Here is a 20,456-nt window from a genome sequence, read left to right on the forward strand (position 1 = left end):
CCCCCCCCACTGCTCTGCTCCTCCCACTGCCCTGCCCCCTCCCACTGCTCTGCCCTCCCCCACTGCCCTGCCCCCTCCCACTGCTCTGCCCTCCCCCTCACTGCTCTGCCCTCCCCCCACTGCTCTGCCCTCCCCCCACTGCTCTGGCTCTTACTGTTCTTTTTGCCTATTCTTCTACAGTGTTTCCTGAGCCTCAGAGGGAGTGAAAGAGGGATCTGATTACTTTCTCTCTCTTAGGGCTGAGCATCTGGCTGTAATGCCACCATAATTGTTGCTGTTTCTTAGCACCTGAGTCTCTGCAGTAACTGTAGCAGAAGAAGGCTTCCCAGGCTGGGACCAAAGAAGCACCAATTGGGGAGTGGTGTATAAGCTCCTAGATTTAGAAAGGTTTTTGTTGTTTTAACCGCCATCGTGTCCAACTACAGTAGCTTTCCTACTAGGGCCTTCGCCCTTCCAGCTATGGGGTTTTGTCCTGACTGACAGCATCAAACATGGATTCCCTCCTGTGGCGCAGGCCTTGGATCCATCGGCCACTGTTGCACCAGTGGGCACAGCTTACTTGGCATGCTGACGGCACTAGCGTTTTGTACCCACAGCTGGGCAAACTGGTAACAAGTCCTTCCACCAGCCGGCACAGTGCCTGCAGCCCCACAAGCGCTAACCAGCAGGGAGGGAGCATCCAGACCCAGTCTGGCTTCTCCGGCGCCCTACAACCGAGTGCAGCAATAGGGTCTTATGATGTAGTCCTGGCATGCAGCGACAGCAGTGTGGAGCCTGGCAAGCGCTCGGGGAGGTAACCCACCCCAGAACTAGACTTTTCAGTCAATGACCTCACAGCTTCCAGGAATATCTTTTCCACCCACGTGGGGTAATTCTATTCCAACTCTTTAGCCGTTGTTTTGTTTTGTTTTCAGTATTTACAGACATGGGCTGTTGTAGGATTTTTTTTTTCTCTATCACCTTGCTGGGTATCATCTCCACCCAGCTGCAGAACTTTGAGCTGTGTGAAGCCCTTGCATCTTGTGTGGGTTCATTTCCCATCCTCACAAGAATGTCCGAAGCACATTCTTCGGACGCTTTTCTAAGCTGTAAGACACTCGGAGGTTCGCATTCCATCTTATCCTTTAGGTAGAAGGCAGGCAGGCCCTCTGCTGCCCCCCACAGTTCTCCCTTGCCCTCCCCAGATGGCTTCTAGAAGTCAATTCATCTCCTTCGCTGACGGCCAGCAGCCAGGAGGACTATGAACTCAAGACCTGTCTTCTGGAAGACACCCTGCATGTGGTGGACATGGAGGCCAGGTAGGGTCCCGCCTGTTCCCTGTCAGTGGCAGGTGGGCTCCTGTGACAGAAGAGGGGACTCAGAACCTTGAGGTACGTTTTGCATAGGTGGAGAAACTGTGACGCCCATAGGCCCAAGAACTCAGTGTAGCTGCACTTAACTCAAAGTTTCCTGACTGTGGGACTCTAAGCCAGTCACTTCCCCTCTCTGAGTCTCATCTGTATAGTAGGGAGCATCATAAAGGCCTCGGGCTGTTAGAGTAACTCACTGAAGACAATGCATCAAGCCCCTGGTTTACAATGTTCACTAAGAGGCTATTTGCCACCCTAACACTGTTTCTGGGGGAGAGAATACAGGGCCAGCTTCGGGGACTGGTGAGTGCCTGGGGGGAGGGGCAGATTTTAAACCAGAAACTACAAATTGAGCACATAACTAAGGGTGAGTAGGGCCTCCAAATGAAGGTGGCCCCATTGCACAGCTGCAAGGCACCTGGCTTTGGTGAGACAGGTGCTGTCTTAAAGCCTCACTGTATGTTCTTTTGACCTCTGCATCCCAGGCTCACAGGAAGGGAGAAGAGAGTCGGGGGCTTCGACCTCATGTGGAATGATGGCCCTGTCAGCAGAGAGGAGGGGTCTTCTGACCTATCAGGGATGGGAAACTTTGTGACCAACACTCACCTAGGTATGCCGAGCCAGACAGGAAGTGAAGTGAGAACCGTCATTGGAAGTGCAGGTGTGCTGGGGGGTAGCTCGGTGTAGCATTGAGATCCTGTCAATCCAGCCTGCCGCACACCAGCTGTGTGACTCAGGCGAGCAGTCTGACTCCTCTCTTCTTCACCCCTAACACACAGATGAGTAGTGTCTCACAGGCGTCATGTCCAACCTGCAGCCTGGGGACCTCACGAACTGAGCGCATCTAAGGGTAGCAGTAAACGCGGCCCAACGCTAAATCCTAGACTTACTTAAAACACTTATGAGAGTTTTTAAATTCAACTTTGTATGTGTGAGCACGTGTGTATGTTTAACGCTGTGTGTGTGACTTTTTGCATACTTCTCAAGTTTGAACTTTGTAGACCACAATGTCTGATCACAAGGTCAAAAGGTGGGACACTCCTGGTAGGACCCTGCCTGTTGTGGTGAGAAATATCTGAGCTGTCAGGTGGGGGTTTCTAGATACAGGTGGAGAACAAACCCTTTTCAGAAAAGTTAGTCTGCAGGACTCTTCGATAAAGTTAGTATATAAAATGTGAAACTTTTCCCAATTATAGAAATTCACACTCATTGTAGAATATTTGAAAACTAAAGAAGGAAATTTAAAAACACATCCAGACATAACCATCATTAACAATCTGGTGTTTCCTTCCAGTTAAAAAAAAAATGCATGTATTCATATTTTTGTAAATCTGGCACCAGACTGGCATTCGGAGTCCCACTTTTTCCGTGGCACCTCTCCATTCAGGAATACAAAGGCCGTCCTGTGGGGAGCACGTGTTAGCCGGGGCTGTTTACATGCATTACCACATTTTAAGTAGGAGCTTCTGTGACTACCCTATAGGTGAGGAAATGGCCTCCAAAGGTGACACAGACCACAGAAGGCTGTTGTCATAGCGATGAGCCAGCCTGAACCCTCATCCCTGAATCCTGACCTCTAGACCCGCCTAGTCTCAGAAGAGTTACGAGGCAGTTGCCGAAAGGCTGTGGAGCACGCCATCCCTCCTGTATGGCGGCGGCGGTTAGCAAGCTGATTGCTTATCACCGGGCACTCGGTGCAATCTCATCTTTTCCCTTAACACTGTGCTGAACATCCTCGTCCATGAAACCCACGGAAAATGGCTGTTTCCCCTGGATCCCTGGAAGTAGAGTAGCCAGAGGGATAGACTTATTGGACTTACTGGAAGGGAGTACAAGCCCCTTAGTGAATTCACTACTATTTTACGTAAATTCCATTGATTACTGAGGAGGCTTCCGTTTTTAGTTTGTATTTCCTCTTTTGCAAGCTGTCCTGGGTTTTTACTGATTTTTTCTTTTAATAGTAGACTACCTTCATGAACTAAGTACTCACAGGAAATGTACTTCTTTTGTTGGTTTGGAGGTCTCGGGTAGCTGATGATTGAGGAAGGTAGGAATAGGTTCAGGGTCACTGGCTGAAAAGGTTAGAAAAAAAAAAAGTCCTCTGATGAATCTAGAACTCCAAGAAAGGGTTTGCACTGGACCTGAAGATTTGGCACAATGAGCACACCAAAACATTAAAGCAGGTTCCCCGGAATTACTTCGGATGCCAAGGATGCACAAGGCAGGTTGCTGAAGCCTGGCAGCTGGGACAGCCTTGGGGGCAAGAGTGGATTTGGGATTGTTAAGAAGGAAATGGGAATCTCTGGTCAATTCTTGTGGCCATAGGATGTCAGGTCATTCCAGTAGCACTTATGAATGTTACAGATGTGTCCGACTACAAATAAAAACTGGCATTGCTCTGAGACTAAGCAGGGAACAGCTTTTCTGGCTAATTTGCAGGACTGCCTGGGACATACTTCCAGGACGAGCTGGGTAGAGCTGTAAGCTAGCCCTTGCTAGGCACCAGGCACTGCTGGCTTTTTGTTTCACTGGGCAAAGTCAAGGGCAGTGTAGTCTGGAGAAGCCGTTGAATGTGACTCTGGCACCACAGAACGTCAGATCAACTCAGTTCTGCTACTCATGCACTTTGGTGACAACCTGAGTCTCCTGGCTACACATCACCATGCTCGTCATCTGGGGCCAGTGCCTCAAGCAGGTGAACCCCGGTCATCTTAAGGCTTTGCTGACCACTGAACTCACTCTGCGAGGTGGGTGGTGCCATCCTGAGAAAGCTGGTTAGCTCAGAGGTGACCTGGGGCTGGTCCAGCAGGGGGGCCGCCCACGACCACACAGCCCCTGCTGCCCCTTCTTGTGCCAGCTCGTGGGTGTACAGGCCGCCCCAGCCAACACCCCTGTTCTCCCTAGGCTGCATCAACGATCGGAAGGAGCAGCTGAGGCAGCTGTTTCGGTCCCTTCAAGCGCAGAAGAAAACTTCTGGCTGACTGCGGCCAGGAGGAACGAGGCCCTGGCAGGTGCCACCCTGGCCTCTTGTAGCAAGATTCCAGCACAGTGCACCGATCTTTCCCTCCCTCTGGCCTGGCACCATTTTACTGGACAGGCAGCCTCAGCTTGCTACTTGGATCAGACTCCCTACTCCAGCCCCAGGCATCTTTAAACCAGGAACATCCAATCTTTGGAACTGAGTGGGCTCATCTTTGACAGGCTGGTGACTAGGCCCAAAGAGGCCAAGCATCAAGTTCTACCACTCAGAGAGCATGTCCAATAAACCACAGACTGAGTCTCGCAGCACTGAGCCTCACTTGGGATCCGCTGACATTTTCACGTCTCTTTGGTCACAGTGAAGGGTCCTTGGGGCTAGGAAACTTGTCTTCTTGCAAAGTAAATGATTTTTAGATTGTCCACTGCAAGTCTAGGAGAGTGCCAAGCCTTGAATGTACCCTGTCCTCTGCCATGTGGAAGCCACATCTGTCAGATTAAACACACATGTGATTGAATCTGTGTCTCAGATAAAAAGAGAACTGGGAAGGCAACAGTTCTTACCCAGGGCTTCTGGAAAACCCAACTCTCATTTGGGGCTTTGAGTTTTAAAATCAAAGTGAGGCTAACAGTTGACAGGCAAGATCACATGGGGAGTCAGGTGGCTTACTACATCCCAAGAGGCCTCCCTCCTGGTCTGAGAGGGGGCAGTAAGCCTGGGCGGGGAGGCAACCTACCTTCTGAGCAGTCTTTGCCTACAATTTGCAAACCTGACTGCCTAAAGTAAGCCTGAAGGAAACTCTGGGGAAGAAACACCAGCAAATCAAGAAGCAAACCAATTTGGGAGACTGGGAGCTGAGCCACTACGAGTCTGCTTCCAGAGCCCAGGGGTTTCCCAAGCTCAAAAGTTCTTAAGTATGAACTCGAGGTTCTTGCTTCCAGAATAGAGCTGCTGGGCGCCTTGGCTCAGTATCCTAGGAGGCAAACAGACGCAGTATTCCAGTGGAGAAACTGTGCCTGGCCAACCTACTGGGTAGCTGCCATCAAAGCGAATTGCTGAGTTTGTATTTTCTTCATATGGTTTATAAGTTCAATGGAGGTTGGGCAGACAGGAACATCTTCCCTTTTGCCCTGCCATTTGTCCTAAGAGGACCACATGGCATCTCTCTAGTCTGTAGCTCACACACTGCTCAGCCCACCTCAAGGTTCAAGTACCTTACTCAGCCTGAGCTAAGCTTCCTCTCTGAAGCTGTGGTCTTCTAACTAGAGCCCAGTGCAGGCATGCCTGGTCTGAATCTAACACAGGAATGTCTGTAAAACCCAAAAAGCAAACCCACGACCATGGGCCAAATTTGCCTTACATAAGGTATTTGGTTTACTTTTTTTTTTTTTTTTAAATCAACACAAGTTTTTAAATATCTGGTGACGCATCAGCAATATTTAAAATATTTGGCTTAATTCTAATTTTTAGTTCCTTTTCTATTTTTTTTTTTTTTTTTTTTTTTTTTTTTTTTTTTTTTTTTTTTTTTGAGACAGGGTCTTTCTATATAGTTCTGGCTGGCTGCACTAGAACGATATAGACCAGGCTAGCCTTGAGCTGATATCTCCCTGACTCTGCTTCCTGAGTGTGGAATTAAAGGCGTATGCCCCATGCCTGACTAGTTCACTTTGAAAGTGTTTTGCCTGCATGTACATGCGGACATGTACCCTAGAACTGGAATTATGGCTATTAGAAACCACTCTGTGGGGCTTGGAACTGAGCCTCGCCCTCTGAAAGAATGGCCAGTGCTCTCAACCCCAGAGCCACCTCTCCAGCCCCTGCTTTCATCTTGGAAGAAACTTTTGATCTAGCAGTATCAGCTAATGTAACTACAGGCCAAATGCAGCGAGGGTGACAGACAGTGGTTCCTGTTTATTCTCAATGTCACACATTTTGTCACTGTTGATGCAATGTCTGCGGCCAAACTTATCCCTGGGTCCCAGGGCAGGGGACACAGGGCCCATGAGCAGCAGAGCTTGCTGTGGCAGCCATTTGGGCCAGCTCCCATCATGACCAGACGGGAACTGAATTTGACTTGACTGCAGATGTCACACACTTTTAAGGCAAAAGCCACCTCCTTTCTTAGGCAGCAGTCTAATAAAAGGGCAGGGCCCTTGGTGAAGGACAACTCACAACTGCAGTTTGTTCAGTTAGTGTTTATTGAGCCTCAGGGAACAGAGGCCAGTTTTGCTCTCATGCCACGCCACATGCACGCTATGATCCAGGCCAGAAGCCAGGAGGCTGCTCCATGTCATATTATGAAGGCTCCTGCCTGCCGGCCTTGGGCCAGTGCTCTGTAGGGTCTCCTATCTCAAGAGCAGCCACAGGGTGACTGGCAGCACCTATCACACAACACCAGCAGGAAAAGGACGGAACTGGAGGCAGTGGGGAGTCCACCCCGCAGCTGGTGAGGGACAGTAAGTCTGCTTCATAGAGAAGTGAACCGTCTCCTGCTTATTCCAATTGTCATACACAATGCCTGAGAACGCCTCGCCATGCAGAAGGCTGGAACGATGCTCCCGGCCCGCCCTCTCCCCTCCATCCCTGACCAGGCCCTTCTGAACAGCAGGCTACTGTTGAGAACTGTTGGCTGCAGCCATTCTCACACCCCCACACACCTACTGATGGCTGCCAGGGTCTGTCAATAGGTCTTGTGTCCAAGCTCGGGTGGCCAGGCCAACACACAGAATAGACTAAGGGTTCTCTCTCGTCACAAAGCAGCCAAGCACTACAGAAAAAGATATTGTACAGAAGCCACATTCCTGGTGCCTGTCCCCTTAAACAGACAATCCTGTCCTTGCAGATCTTAAGGCTGGAGGGTCCTAGTCATAGGTCCCCCTTCCTGCTGTGAGTCTCATCCTTTCAAGATGACCTTGAGGGCTTTAAGCTCATCCTGGTTGAGGGGGTTCAGGTTAAAACCCTTCAGCTCTGGTTTTCCTGCAAGAAGAAGATAGTCACGATCCAGTCAGAACCCCTGCTGCCCAACCTACTGCTGGCTCTGGAGCCAGGCCCAGGAAAATGGCTAACGTTGCATTAATACTGCCAGCTCAACCCGAGACACGTAAATCTGGGCCTCAGATTCTGCAGTGCACAGGCTGATACAAAGCAACACTGCTCCTGGGCCAAGAACCTGCAAAGTCATGACCGCTACCCAGACCTCCAAATTCCCATCAGGCCCGGGGTCCAATGTGCTGAAGTTTACTAGTAAGCTCTGACCTCTGACTAAGTCTTCTGAGTTCCTCCTGTCCTAGCTACCCTGGTACAGCCACACCATGCAAGATCAACCCCAGGCTCTCAGTGCCTCGGAAGGGAGCTATGACAAGAATAAGCTCCACAAACCTCCACGTCCTATTTCTGAGCAGCTACAGACAATTGCCGCTTGTTCCCACTGCCCATCTGAGTGGCTTTCCACACCTGTTCTCTAGCATTCTCAATGGTCCCCACCACCTGGTACCAAGCTTCCAGCCCTGCCAGGCCAGTACCTTGGGCTTCAAAGAGGCGGTTAACTTTCACTTTAAGTTCTCTCCGGAGCATCTCTATTTCTTTATCCAGGTGTTCCTGATCTGAAAAACAAACAAACAAACAAACAAACAAACAAAAAATTGCAGCAGGAGAACAGGACAAGGTTATGTTCCAGAGCAGAGACTCTAGTCTCCCCTGGGAGCCATGGCTTGCAGCACGAAGGAAAAAAAGGTGACCTCAGAGACCAGCTGAATGGCTAAACACTAGAGGGATGCTACCTGCCCAAGTCCTTGAGCTGGCCCAGAACAAGGGCTGGCACTCAGTTATCCAACGTATGCGAGATGGCTAGCTGGTGGGTGGCTAAGCAACCTTGCGACCCCAAGTTCTACAAAGCCCTGTGAAAATGTGGCCTAAGTAGTCAATGGGAGGGCCTGCTGCTTTAGCATGGCCTAGTCAGCCATGGTGGATAGGGAGGACCAGCCTACCATCACCAGACTGCAGAGAAGTGGTAGCATGACAACACAGGCACCTAGCAAAATCTAATCAATCAAATTGCTGTGAGCTGACTGCCTACTCTCACTTCTCAATGAGGAAAAGCCCTGCCATGCCATGTTTTACAGCCTTGGTAAATAAGAAAAAGTGTCCTGTTGGCACAGACATACACTAGAAACAGCAAATGTCACGAAGCTAGCACAGCTATGTGACATAGTTCGAGCAAGGCTGCGCTGAATGCTGCAATTGCTGTCATTTTGTCTCTCACTTTTGGGTTTTGGTATCTGCATGCTGCCTTCTTCGGGACTTGCTGCATTATGATTTATTTTATGTCTTTTCCTGAGAAAAATTATATCTGAGTCTTTCTAGGAAAATCCTAAAATTAACTTTATCTGGCCCTATTTAAAAGTCTTAGGTTCTGGAGATCTTAAGCACAGATGAGCACATAGCTAGATGAAGCCACTACTCCAGGATTAATCTTGGGGTATCTGCCCCTGAGCAAACTCGAACAGTGTAACTGGTGCAAGGTAAACAGAGACAAGTGACAAACCCTGACTGGCCAGGGGACGAGGTCAGAGCCAAGGCCTCCCTTCACAACATGCTTGGAACTCTCTGAAAATGTGGTTTAAAGATAGGGGTCACACACAGTACACCCTGGAGGAAGAGAACTCAGAAAATATGATAGATTGACTTAACTTTTCCTACTTTATGTAGTGTAATGATGAAACAATGTAATAAAGGGAGTTTGGTATTAGTATTTGCTATTCATAAAAAAGACCGGTTCAGATATTTTCTGTTTGTCTGGAGTGCTTTAAAACTGCAAACACTGCCAGCCTAAAAGCAGGCTGTCATAGAATAAATGTGCTTGCTTTGGAGGAGACATTCTTTAGATTCTTTAAATTGGAGTTATAGAGATAATAGTAAAAATAAAATCTGTTCTATTTGTATTTTCTAACTATGATTGAACTTGTAACCCTGGACATGTAATGAGAAATCAAACATATAACCTATACTTCTTGGATGATCATTAGTCTTTGTTCTGTGAAACCTGTATAAATGAGCACTTGGTTGCTAGTCAGTCAGAGCTGCGAGATTCCCCTGACCACCTTGCCTGACTCCCTCCCTCTCCTTCCCAACTCCTTATCTCCCTTGCAGGCTGCCCTGTCAGCAACATGACCGTTGGCATCTCATGAACTTGTTCAGCCTAGGTTTATTTGGGAGAAGCCTCATGATTTGCTAGAACCCGCATAGTGAGAGATTAGATAATGCCTGTGGGTCAGCAAGATCCAACACCAAATCCTGAACTCAGGTTGTGGCCCCTGAGTTTTCAGCTGTACAGCTTCTGGCCTATTACCCAAACATACTGACCCTTAATTTTCTGAGTAATTTTAAAACTGATGATGATGATGTGTGTGTGTGGGGGGGGGGGTGTTTTGCCTGCATGTATATCTGTGCACCATGGCATGCCTGCCGCCCACAGAGGCCAGAAGAGGGTGTTGGATTCCTTGAACTGAAGTCACACAAGTTGTGAGGCACTATGTGGGGGATTAGAACTGAGCTCCAGGCCTCTGGAAGAGCAGCCAGTACTCAACATGACCCATCTTTCCAGCTTGACAGTTAATTTTAACCACACTACTTTAATAGAATAGCTGAAATTTCTCCAGGCTTGATCTAGTTCCAAAAAGTATGAAGCCATCCTGTCTGTAGGAACTGAGGCAAGCTTGCCAAACCTTTTGATCCATGTGTTTTCACATGTGAAAGGGAAAACAACTGTAGTCTGTCCTTTTCCCAGGCAAGGACCATCTGCAGCCTTGTCTTTACAGAGCTGCTCAAAAAGATTCCAGCAGTTCATGGTTTTGGAGACCTGAGCGGTATTTTGTTTGCATGGGCTGTGCGGACAATAGAGGCGTGCTCTTCCTACACTCCATTTTCTTGCAGTGCTGGGACTGACCTCGGGGCCCTCCACAGGCTAGGAAAATGTTCTACCACTAGGCTATGCCCCCAGTTACACCTCCACTTTCAGCACAGTCTCAACCGTAGGGGACATGAAAAACAAGAAGCTCATTCAGGAGCTGCGTAGGTGGCCCAGTCAGTAAGAATGCTTGTTGAATTTTAATCTCCAGCACCTATATTAAAAGCCAGGCATGGCAGAGCATGCCTGTAACCCCAGCACTAGGTGACAGAAACAGGCAGATCCAGAGAGCTTGTTGGTCAACCAGCGTAGCCAAAGAGGTTGGGAGACTCCACTTTAAGGTGGAAATGATAAAGGAAGACACCTGACACCCTGTTCTGACCTCTGCATGCACATCCCCAGTGCAAACACACACAAGCACGCACACACGCAGATAAGTTGGTGTGCAAACCCCAAGACCCTTTACATCTATGGAAGGCCTTGACCGAATAAGGTTTTGACAGAGCGTGACCTTATTTCCAAACAGAAAGCAAAGGCCTCATGTGAAAAAGGCCCTTTGCCCTTCTGCAGCCTGGTATACAGACATACTTACAGGAACGATCAAGGACTAAGGGACCACACTATGGTGGTACTGCTGAGCCGCTGGGGAACTTCTCTTGTTGCTGTTTATTTTGTTTATTTGCTGTGTGTGAATGTATGTGCATGGCTGGAGGCCAGAGAACAACCTGAGTTGATTCCCTCCTTCTACTATGTGGGTCCTAAGAATTGAAGTCAGGCCATCATCAAGCACATTTACCTGCCGAGCCATCTCATCAGTCCTCTAGGAAAACAAACTTGTTTTTTGGTTTTCTTTAGAGAACTTTTTAATGAGGAAAACATTTCAATCTCAATTTGTCAAGTTTTTGTAACCCAAATGACTTCTCACTAGGAAGTAAGAATTATGCTAGATATGCTGCTTATCTCAACCTCACAACTGTGCTGTGCAGAGGCCCCACGCACACATGAGGAGCTGACCCACTGTGGCAGAGAAGGAACCCACACATCAGTTTTGGTTCTCAGGGCTGGGTTATGACCCAGGCTGGTGGGGAATGTAGCCATGTCCTTGACACATCCCCAGGACAACTCACCTCTCTGGATCATTTCCTTTGTCTTAGGGTGAGGCATTTTGATGAACATGTTCCCAAAGCAAACCATCACATCTTCTGAAACAGAAAAGAGACATTTCCTCAACATGTTTTGCTTTTTCTTTTTGAAGCCCCTACTATCTGCCAGGCATTGTTTAGATGTACAGGACACAGCAGAACAAGACAATGCCTGCCCCTGTGGAATTCAGTATCATAGCAAAAGATGGGGAAATAAACAAAAGTTGTTTTCCACATACTGTGAAGAAGTTATGAAAAAGCTGTTTAAGAGTGCTGGAAAGTCTCAGGGGAGAGGACAGACTTGTTGGAAGTTGGCGCGAGGCTTCTGTGCACACGTGGCATCCAGGCAGAGAACTGAGGAGAGGGAGGATATCTCCCCTATAGACATCCAGGAAGACAGAGCCAGGCAGAGGAATGGCAACGACCAGAATCAGCAATGCTTCAGCGTCAGGAACAACCAAAAGTCCAGTGAGCCAAGGAGTGGGAGGGCGGGGGCTAATATGGTGCAGTCTGTGGGGCTGGGTCATGTGGAGTCCTGCAGGACAACTCTGGGCTGTCAGGTGTGATAAGAAGCCAGTGGAGGCCTACATGTCAGCGCCCTTCATTATGGCCTGAACACTGTCTACCTCTCCAGAACTGCTTCATGTCAGCTCCCTCTTGCTCACGCTGCCTCAGCCACAGCCACCCGGCCTCATCAAAAGAGCCCCATCTCCTCGCTCCTAGACGGTCTCAACACCCACCCATGGCCAACTCCATCTTTAGCTTTCTCACAGTTTTCAGTTCTGTGTTTATGCTGCTTTTCCTTGTGTGGAACATAAGGGCAGAACTATTACTTTTAAGTGCTGGGAGTACTCTCAGTGTCTACCCTCAGTGAGTGATGAGCTAATGGCCTGTCACTGAAGTGAGCAGCTAAGATCCTGAGTCACAGCATATGTCTGACCTGCAACGCTTGCTTTCTCTTCTCCACAAGCTGTTTTAGTTTCCTGTGAGGCTGAGTCACACACAGTCCCAGCCTCCTGCCTGCCTGGTCTTTACCAGAGACAGTGACGGCCTTCAGAAGAGAACTGAACGTGCTTCCAGGGCTTTGGGGAGGTCACCACAACTTACCAGAGCTACTCAGGTCCTTCTGTAGGGCCCTGAGGCCCTCTCGGTTCCGGTTTCTCTTGGTGTCCAAGTCCACAATCTGAAAACAGGAGCAGACAGGAATTCAGCTGCCTCCTGCCTCAATCTGAAGAGACAAGGTACATGCCTGGCTAACTTCCAATGTCTTGCCTAACACGAATAATGCACTTCTTCAGCCATTCGGCTTCCAGCTCCTCTGCCTGCACAGGAACTTCCTTCCTCCTGAGAAAGTGCCAGGGAAATGTTTACTGATTAAAAGTCATTTTGTACCATCCAATCAAACTTGCAGGTGTACCAGAGTCAACCAGGGATTACTAACAAGCCCTTGTAGGCAACTCCTGACAGTGTCACCACACACTCAACCATACTGGACTGCAACAGCTGTGGCAGGTCACCATCATGATGGCTACTCAACAGGTGACTTCGGGGCTGGAAGCCTACAAGCCACCCGCTCACTATAGACCACAAGGACTCATTATGACAGCTTTTGGAGACTATCTCCAAAGTATGTTCCTCACTCCATCCCTTCTCCATCACTACCATCTGGTCTAAATCCAGATCATCTGCCTCATCTAAATGGTTCCTTGCGCTCTAGGAGGCAGTCTGAGAGACCCCGTTAAAATGTGAATCCGTGCATGCCTCTAATCGCAGATCTCAGGAGGCTGACAAGGATGGACCGCCGGCTGTTTACGGCTATCCTACACCACATAGCACGAACTCCCTTTAGAAACTCACCACTTAGCGTTGAACCTGAACCAAGGGCGCACGCGCACAGCACAAAGACATCACCGTACTACTGAGACATACCGCCCAGGTCTCAGCACCCTGGTTCATCACGGGGCTCGTGACTGCGTTTGGAAAACTTGTCGGGGAAGCCGCCCGCAAAGGGTAAGGATCCGGGGGACCGGCAAGGCAGGGTGAAGCAAGGCCCAACACAGAACAGGCACTCGCTCCGCTCCAGGCCACCCCGCGCGGTCACGCCGGGAGGCCAGGTCAACTCCCTGCGACCCGCGCGCTTGCGTACGGTGCTCCCGCGTCTCTCACCTGCTGCTTGTCAGTCAGCACCGCCTCTGCCAGCTCCTCCACTTCCACCAGGTACTGCAGCACCCGCTCCGCCTCGGGGGACAGCATGGCGCCACGACCCTCTCGCACTGCCTCAACTTCACCTGGGTTCCTTCCGCGCACGCGCCGTGCTGGGACTTCCGGCGCGCCTGCGCAGCGACCTAAAAAAAAAAAAAAAAAAAAAAAAAAAAAAAAGCCCTTAGAGTAGGGAGCATGCGCATCAGCGGGGCTCCAGAGGGGCGGGTCTAGTTTGGGAGCAGGCCAGGAGCGCCCCCTGCAGGCTCCGAGGGAGCAGCCCAACGCGCTACCTCTCCCTCCCTTCAAGGGAGTTTTGAGCATCTAGGCTGTGTCAGGTTGGGTGTCAGGCTGCGAATAAAACACCCGGACTCTAGGAACGTCATCCTAGTGGGAAACAACGAACACTGATGGCAAAATAATTGCATATTATGGAAAGTAGCGATAAGGGCTTTGGAGACACAGAAATCATGAAGTCCCGTTTAACGACGCCAAGAAAACGAGTGTGGCAGAGAGACTCGTATTTAACTGGTGACGCTTTCAGCTTCCAGTTTGTAAATAACGGATGACAGAAATTCCCCTCACTCTCTCTCTCTCTCCGAAGGATGGAAACGAGGCAGTAATCATTTTAAATTCCATCTGGCATGGCATTTGCTGAATCTAAAGTCCACAGTGGCAAGCAGAGACCCACAGAAGAGCTGGAAACTGTCCAGGGCGAGCAGTGAAGTGTCAGTAAGAGCTGAAGAGTGATCTAGGACTTCCAGAGGAGGTGGAAGGGGGAACAGCTGCCCAGCAGGACCAGAGGAGTCCCCCAGCTTCTTACTGTCCAGTTGCAAAGCTGGACGCTAAGAGGTGGGCCCTGGGAGTTTCTACTTCAGCCATGCCCTTTTGTTTTCCCGTGTGGGGGACCGGAATTAACCCAGTGCCTCTCACATGCTGAGCTCCAGCACTGAGCTATCTCATTTTACTCTGTGTGGGTGAGTGCCTGTGAGGGTGGTGGTAGGGTACCGGGCCCATGCAGACACACACGCAGAGGCCGGAGGAGGGGTGTCAGGCGTCTTCTGTCATTCTCCACCTAGTGTCTTGAAATAGGGCTTCTGAAACAGAAGCTGCTTTTGGGCTAGGCTGGCTAGCCAGTGAGCTCTCTGAATCTGCCTGTCCCTGTTCTCCAATGCTGAGGTAAGAGGCCCACACAGTTGTGCCTGGATTTTTATGTATGTGCTTGGAATTCGAACTCAGATCCCCATTCTGGCAGAGTGAACACTCCTACTCACCAAGCCACCTTCCCAGCTCTGATGTCCACTTTTTTGGTCTCTTTTTTTGACTCCTGGTAAGTTAGCCTTTTCATACGCTTTGCCTCACTTGAATTTCATGCCCACTTTTATATAGATAGGATTATTATTGTTTAGTTTTATAGCTGCAGGCTGAGCTTGGGAGAAGGGCAGATCAGGCACAGCTCTGGGGGAGGGGCTCTGGTCTCCATCCCACAGCTGTCTATGGACATTCTCAAACCGTGGGTCATAAAGCCCAGACATACCTCCTCTTTGTCTGGCTTTGGGCTGCCTTCAATTCCAAGAGACTGAGACAGTTTACTCTGCAGCTGCCTGGTGAGGGGATGGAGGAAGCTTCATTAAGGATTCCTCATAGAGGGTGAATTTGTCGCCAAACCCAGGATGTTTTGTGTAAACACCTTCTGGTTCAGAAATTCAGGCACAAGCCCTGTGAAGGAAGTGGGGATATTTGCCAAAGAAGAAATGAGCCTTTCCAGGAATCCCTGGGGCCTGAACCCTAGCCCTGGGTCTCTCCACCTTAGGGTCAAAGATGGCTGGACAGGCTGATACCCCTGACCCCTGCCGGGTGGGCCTACATGGAGAGGGGCTAGGGAAGGCCCTATGTTAATGGTTTCTTGGCTCTGACTGGCTCTCAGGAGCCACATCTGGTCACTGGACATTACAGAGGAGATCACACGCATCCCCAGGAGTCAAGATGAACAGATTGTGGACTCTGAGACACCTCTGATATTTCCTAACTATTCATTTCATAAAAAGGTAGCAATTTCCCAGGCTCAGAGATTCATGAGTCTACTGTGAGCAGAGTCATGTGTGGTGCTAGCCTTCAGGTGGAGGGAGGTTGGGAGGGCATGGAGTGGTCAGTCAACAGGGAAACGAGCAACAGTAGGTGCTGTCAGGTGCCCCAGCAACCCAAGGCAGAGAGGGAGTGATGCAGGAGCTGTTTGGGATGAAGTAGTTAGGGAGGGCTTCTCTGAAGAGGTGGCATTGGAACAGAAGCGGGGAGCTGAAGGAGTGAGCCACATGGCTATCCGGTGAGGTGAGACAGCGTTCCGGGCAGAGGATACAGCAAGCGCAATGACCCTGAGGCGAGCATTTGGCAAGCTGGAGAACAGTGAGGCGAATGCACGTGCAATGGGATGGGTGCGGGAGAAACGTGGGAGATGAGGCCAGGGAGGGGAAGGAGGCACCAGGTATAAATGGCTGGAGAAAAGAGGCGTCGGTGCCATTCCCCAGTCCAAACACCTGCAGTCCCTGCTGCTGCCGGACCTGTGACTTATCTGTGCCCACTGACGTACCAGGTCAGGTCGGCGGGAATGAAGCCCTGGGAAGGGGTGGGGGAGGGGAGAGCATCCCCGGCATCTTGACTTCTCTGTGGAGCTGCCACTGACGCTCCTCACGTGGGGCTGCTGCATCCATCCAAAGAAGAGAAGGAAGGGTCATGGACCAAGAGGCAGGAGGGAACTCCCGAGATTGCACTGCCTTGCTTAGCCTGGTTGAATTTTCTTCCATCCCCCTTGCTCCCGCACAGCCATGACACGTCTCTCCTTGTCCAGTGCCCCCTTGGCTTGTGTTGTATCCCTACCTCTGCACTTATCACATAATCTCTCTCCATCTCCCTTTCTGAGCATTAGCTTCTTGGAAAGGGACTGTGAATGGAAGTCACCAGAAAGAAGTCACACCTACTTTAATAATTGATTGACTGATTCAAACTTTGTGATTATAGAGAGTTGGAATGTTGCAGGTCCAGAGCTGAATTATTGCGAACTGTCTCTATTCCCCTTACCAGCCATTCATTGCCCACCTCTATGACCTAACATATTTTTGGCTATCAGGTAAAAACCTCTGGAATATATTTTAAGAAGACCAGTAGATATACCATGCCACCCAAACACTAAGGATGTCAGCAGATAGTATCTAAAACCCATAACAATTTCCTGTATATTTTGCTGTACCTTGTCCAACTGCAGTGCCCACCGGCATATTTAATAAATGGGTTGGATTTTGCCTTTGTCTTGTTCTATGACTAATAAGAACTCATGTCACCTGGGCTGGTGGTTCATGCCTTTAATTTCAGCACTCTGTGAATCCAAGGTCATCCTGGTTTACAGGAGTTTTCCTGGCCAGCCAGGCTGACGTAGTGAGACCCTGTCCCAGAAGCAAGCAAGCAACAACAAGACGGCTCATGTAGCTTCTGTCCACAGTGGAGCGGTCATCGGCGATAAGCTGAGTCTGTGTTTGGGACCATGGGCTCTCGTAGTTGGTGGCTCAGAATAAATCTTTTATTCCCTTTGGGATGGCAGCTGGGTTTGCCCTGACAGGACCTTGGCTATCCACTTCACCACTGTGTCTCTGGACCAAGCATGAGCTTGGCACAGTCATGCCCACTCAGTGATTATGAGATAAATGTAGGGGCAGACCTCCTAAACCTTGGCACATGAAAGATGAGCAGAGCCAGCTCAGGGTAACTAATTCCCTAGGCCAGGAGGCCAGCAGGTAAGTCTAGGCCGGGTGGCCACACGGCTAGTAAGTTGCAGAGACGATTTAAGCTCTAGGAGGGTGGCCTTAAGTTCCACCATCTTGTTTGATTTTGTTTTGTCTGAGACAAGGTTTCCCTGTGTAGCTCTGGCTTTTCTGGAACTCACTCTATAGACCAGGCTGGCCTCAAAGTCACAGAGATCTGCCTGCCTCTGCCTCCCTGAGTGCTGGGATTACAGGTGGGCACCACAGCCGGGCCTTCTTTGTTCGTTTTTAATCTAAAAAGTTCCACCTGGTAACACTGGGGTCATCCCCCAGTTTGAACCACATTAACTTAGAGGTGTGGCTCTTGTTTGCAGACTACAGCAACGGCAACAGCGCTCTGCCCTGTTGATGGTAGAAGCCTTTCCTACCGCCTTTGTGTGTTCTGTGACCCACATCTCTCCTCGGGAAGCATGGTCCTCAGGCTACTGCAGCTCTCAGAGGATGAGCCTGCCTTCCGCGCTAAGGCCATCCGCTTGGGACTTGGGGGCCTGTCTTTTTGAATGAGGTGAAGAGTGGGGATCAATGCATCCACGTCTAGCTTACAGATGGAGCCCCCTAAGCAGCAGGCAGATGAAGCGCCATCTGTGCCTCTGGCTGAGACCACAGCCACAGTGAACTTCTGTCTGCCTAACCCTCGCCTTTGCGCTTTGAGACCCCCCACAACTCTCACTCCCTCCCCAGCCTACCCTAGATGGCCCCTCTACCACCACTGTACCAGAGAAGTTAAGGGTTTCTGTTTGATTGTTTTGTTTTTTTAAGATGGTTCGTATAGACCCAACACTCTGGAGGCTGAGGCAGGAGAATAGTGAAGAGTTCAAAGCCAGTCTGGGGTACAGAGGAGGCCTCCAGGAGGTAGGGGGGGGAAGCCTCTCTTCCCAGTACTTCTGGACAGCCCCCCTCTACTCCTTTGTCCTGCTTGCTGTGTGCTTTATCTCTCTGAGCCACCAAGGAAACCGTGAGGACAGGAATTCACAGTGTGTGGCTCAGAGTAGGTGCTCACGGCAGTTCCAATGACTGAGGTGATGAACCAGAACTGTAACCAAGGCAGCAGGAGTGAAGCTGAGGCGTGTCCAAGTGCTGAAAATCTCATCTTGAGACCAGCAGGTACAGGACCATTCTCTCCCTGCACGGGCCTGCATGTCCAGCTCATGTGGCCTTATGGCCTTCACCTTTGCTCCCTTGAGGTGGTCACATAGCCTGGCGGCCAGGTTACAGGCTAAACTTCCTCTTTCTGTGTAATGTCCAGCAAGCACCTGGAACTCCTTTTCATGCAAGTAAGGTATTCCTGACACACTGGCCCTGGCCAGTGATGTACGCTCTACCAGAAGCCTCTACCCATTCTCCAGAGGGTTGAATAGCCTTTGTTCGTGCCAGCTATAAGAGCCATCTCGCTGAAACCTGCCTCCCGAGAGTCTCTTCTTACCGTGTTCACCACCACCTCAGGTCTCCACCCTCTCAGGAGCCATCAGTGGTGAGCACGGTGGTGAAATGGGGCCAGGAATAGCACTTCACTTGACGAGGCTCCTAACCCCGAGATGATGCTGAGATGCTGAGGTTGGGGACAGGAAGACGCACAGCCTGCCAGGGGCTACTAATGCAGGGAATGGTGGATGAGAAACTGCCATGGGTTTTGAGCAAGCGTGGACGTGATGGGGTCTGCCTGGGAGAGAACCTCTGACTCTGGGGGACCATAGGCTGAGGGGGCGAGTGTGCCGCAGTCATCCGGTTGTGATGGCTGTGTTGACGGGCGTGGGAGGTGGATGCCCAGCCCTTGAAGACATGACCAGCTGCAGCTGCACCAGGGCTGGAGAACACAGCAGCGCTCTGTGTCCCTGTCTCAAGGCTCCAGACAGCCTGGGTGGCTGCCTCGCCAGCTCTGGTCCACGACTAGTCCAGGTGCCTACACCCCTGCTCTTGTCTGAATGTGGGTTACCCGCTGGCCTGGGTGGTCCTCAGCTCCTCCCTCTGCATCCTCTGTGGCCTTGGCAGGTGGAAAGGGAAGCCTCTCTTCCTCTCCTCCTATGACCCAGAGCATAATCCCTCCCTTTCATGGAACTCTCCTGTGCCCTTGATTCATCCTCCCACATCCCTGGATAATGCAGAAATATGATTCCCATTGGGCAGATGAGGACATTAAGGCCAGGAAAGGAGGTGGGATCCTCCCGAGGTCATGCAGCCAGATGGGGACAGCAGGTGGAGATATGTCTCCAATTCCCCACGCCTAGATTTTCACCAGGCAACAGATGGTTCTGGGGCTTGACTTGAAACATCCTAAATGACCCCAAAGACAGTGCAGGTCCAAAACATTCCAAGCCTCTGGAAACAAATCTCTACTACTAACTCAGTCCTCAACTTATTCATGTTGAAACTTATGATCGGAGCCTTCGCACTGCCCCCCCCCCCCGCACCCAGAACTGAAACTTGCATGCTGAACAAGCCCCTACCACTGAGCTATAGCTTTTGACTTTTGTTTTAAGATTAGGTCTAACTAAGTAATTAGGTAGTGGTAGCTCCGACTCGCCCTTAAACTCACTCCACAGCCCAGACAGGACTTGCACTTACGAGTCTCACCTCTTAGTGACTTAGGTAATGTTGCTGAGTTGAGATCGTAAGTCTGTATCAAGCAGCCCAGCTAAGACTCACATTCACATGGGTTCTGGGCATGGAACTCAGGTCTTCAGGCTTGTGCAGCAAATACCGTCACCCTCTGAGCCAAATCCCAGTGCACATATGTCCGTCTTCTGTGGCTTGCCTTTGGTAATGGCTGTAAGCAATGTATTTACTGCTCTCTTTCTCTCTCTCTTTGTTTTGTTTTTTTCCAGACAGGGTTTCTCTGGGTAGCCTTGGCTGTCCTGGACTCATTTTGTAGACCACACTGGCCTCAAACTTACATCAATCTGCCTCCCTGTGTGCTGGGATTAAAGGTGTGCAACCCCCCTCACCATATAAACTGTTTTCAGCTGTGGATTATAGGAAGTGTTGGTACAATGGTCTCTAGTGGTGGTTTGAATAAGAACGACCTGTAGGCTCACATATTTGGATTGTTAGTCACCAGGGAGTGGAACACTTTGA

General features: G+C 50.1%; 2 protein-coding genes and 1 non-coding gene across 4 annotated transcripts in view; 1 reads left to right on the forward strand and 2 right to left on the reverse strand.

Annotated features, from left to right (window-relative positions):
* The window catches only part of Ttll9 (tubulin tyrosine ligase like 9), a 36,439-nt gene extending 31,877 nt beyond the window's left edge, over positions 1 to 4,562 (forward strand). The window contains exons 13-15 of the mRNA XM_055618036.1: positions 1,185 to 1,298; positions 1,835 to 1,959; positions 4,254 to 4,562. Of these exons, the coding sequence (XP_055474011.1) occupies positions 1,185 to 1,298; positions 1,835 to 1,959; positions 4,254 to 4,330 (316 nt within the window). The 3' untranslated portion in view covers positions 4,331 to 4,562. The remainder of the gene's footprint in view (positions 1 to 1,184; positions 1,299 to 1,834; positions 1,960 to 4,253) is intronic.
* Positions 4,563 to 6,273: 1,711 nt separating this feature from the next.
* LOC129684785 (small nucleolar RNA SNORA5) lies at positions 6,274 to 6,409 on the reverse strand. The gene has a single exon (XR_008721394.1). It is a non-coding gene; the product is annotated as a small nucleolar RNA SNORA5 (small nucleolar RNA).
* Positions 6,410 to 6,501: 92 nt separating this feature from the next.
* On the reverse strand, positions 6,502 to 13,724 carry Pdrg1 (p53 and DNA damage regulated 1). Of its 2 annotated transcripts, none has more exons than XM_055618029.1 (5): positions 13,540 to 13,724; positions 12,481 to 12,556; positions 11,359 to 11,430; positions 7,848 to 7,928; positions 6,502 to 7,302 (listed from the first exon to the last, which is right to left on the reverse strand). In XM_055618029.1, exons 1-5 carry the CDS (start codon positions 13,624 to 13,626, stop codon positions 7,220 to 7,222), a joined length of 399 nt encoding a protein of 132 aa, XP_055474004.1. In that variant the 5' UTR covers positions 13,627 to 13,724; the 3' UTR covers positions 6,502 to 7,219. The 2 variants fall into 2 exon arrangements, with proteins under 2 accessions (XP_055474004.1, XP_055474003.1); XM_055618028.1 differs by having other exon boundaries at positions 11,359 to 11,433.
* Between the last annotated feature and the right edge of the window lie 6,732 nt (positions 13,725 to 20,456).

Source organism: Psammomys obesus, unplaced genomic scaffold (assembly GCF_907164565.1).
Source record: "Psammomys obesus unplaced genomic scaffold, mPsaObe1.curated_primary_1811, whole genome shotgun sequence".
Taxonomy (NCBI): Eukaryota; Metazoa; Chordata; class Mammalia; order Rodentia; family Muridae; genus Psammomys; species Psammomys obesus.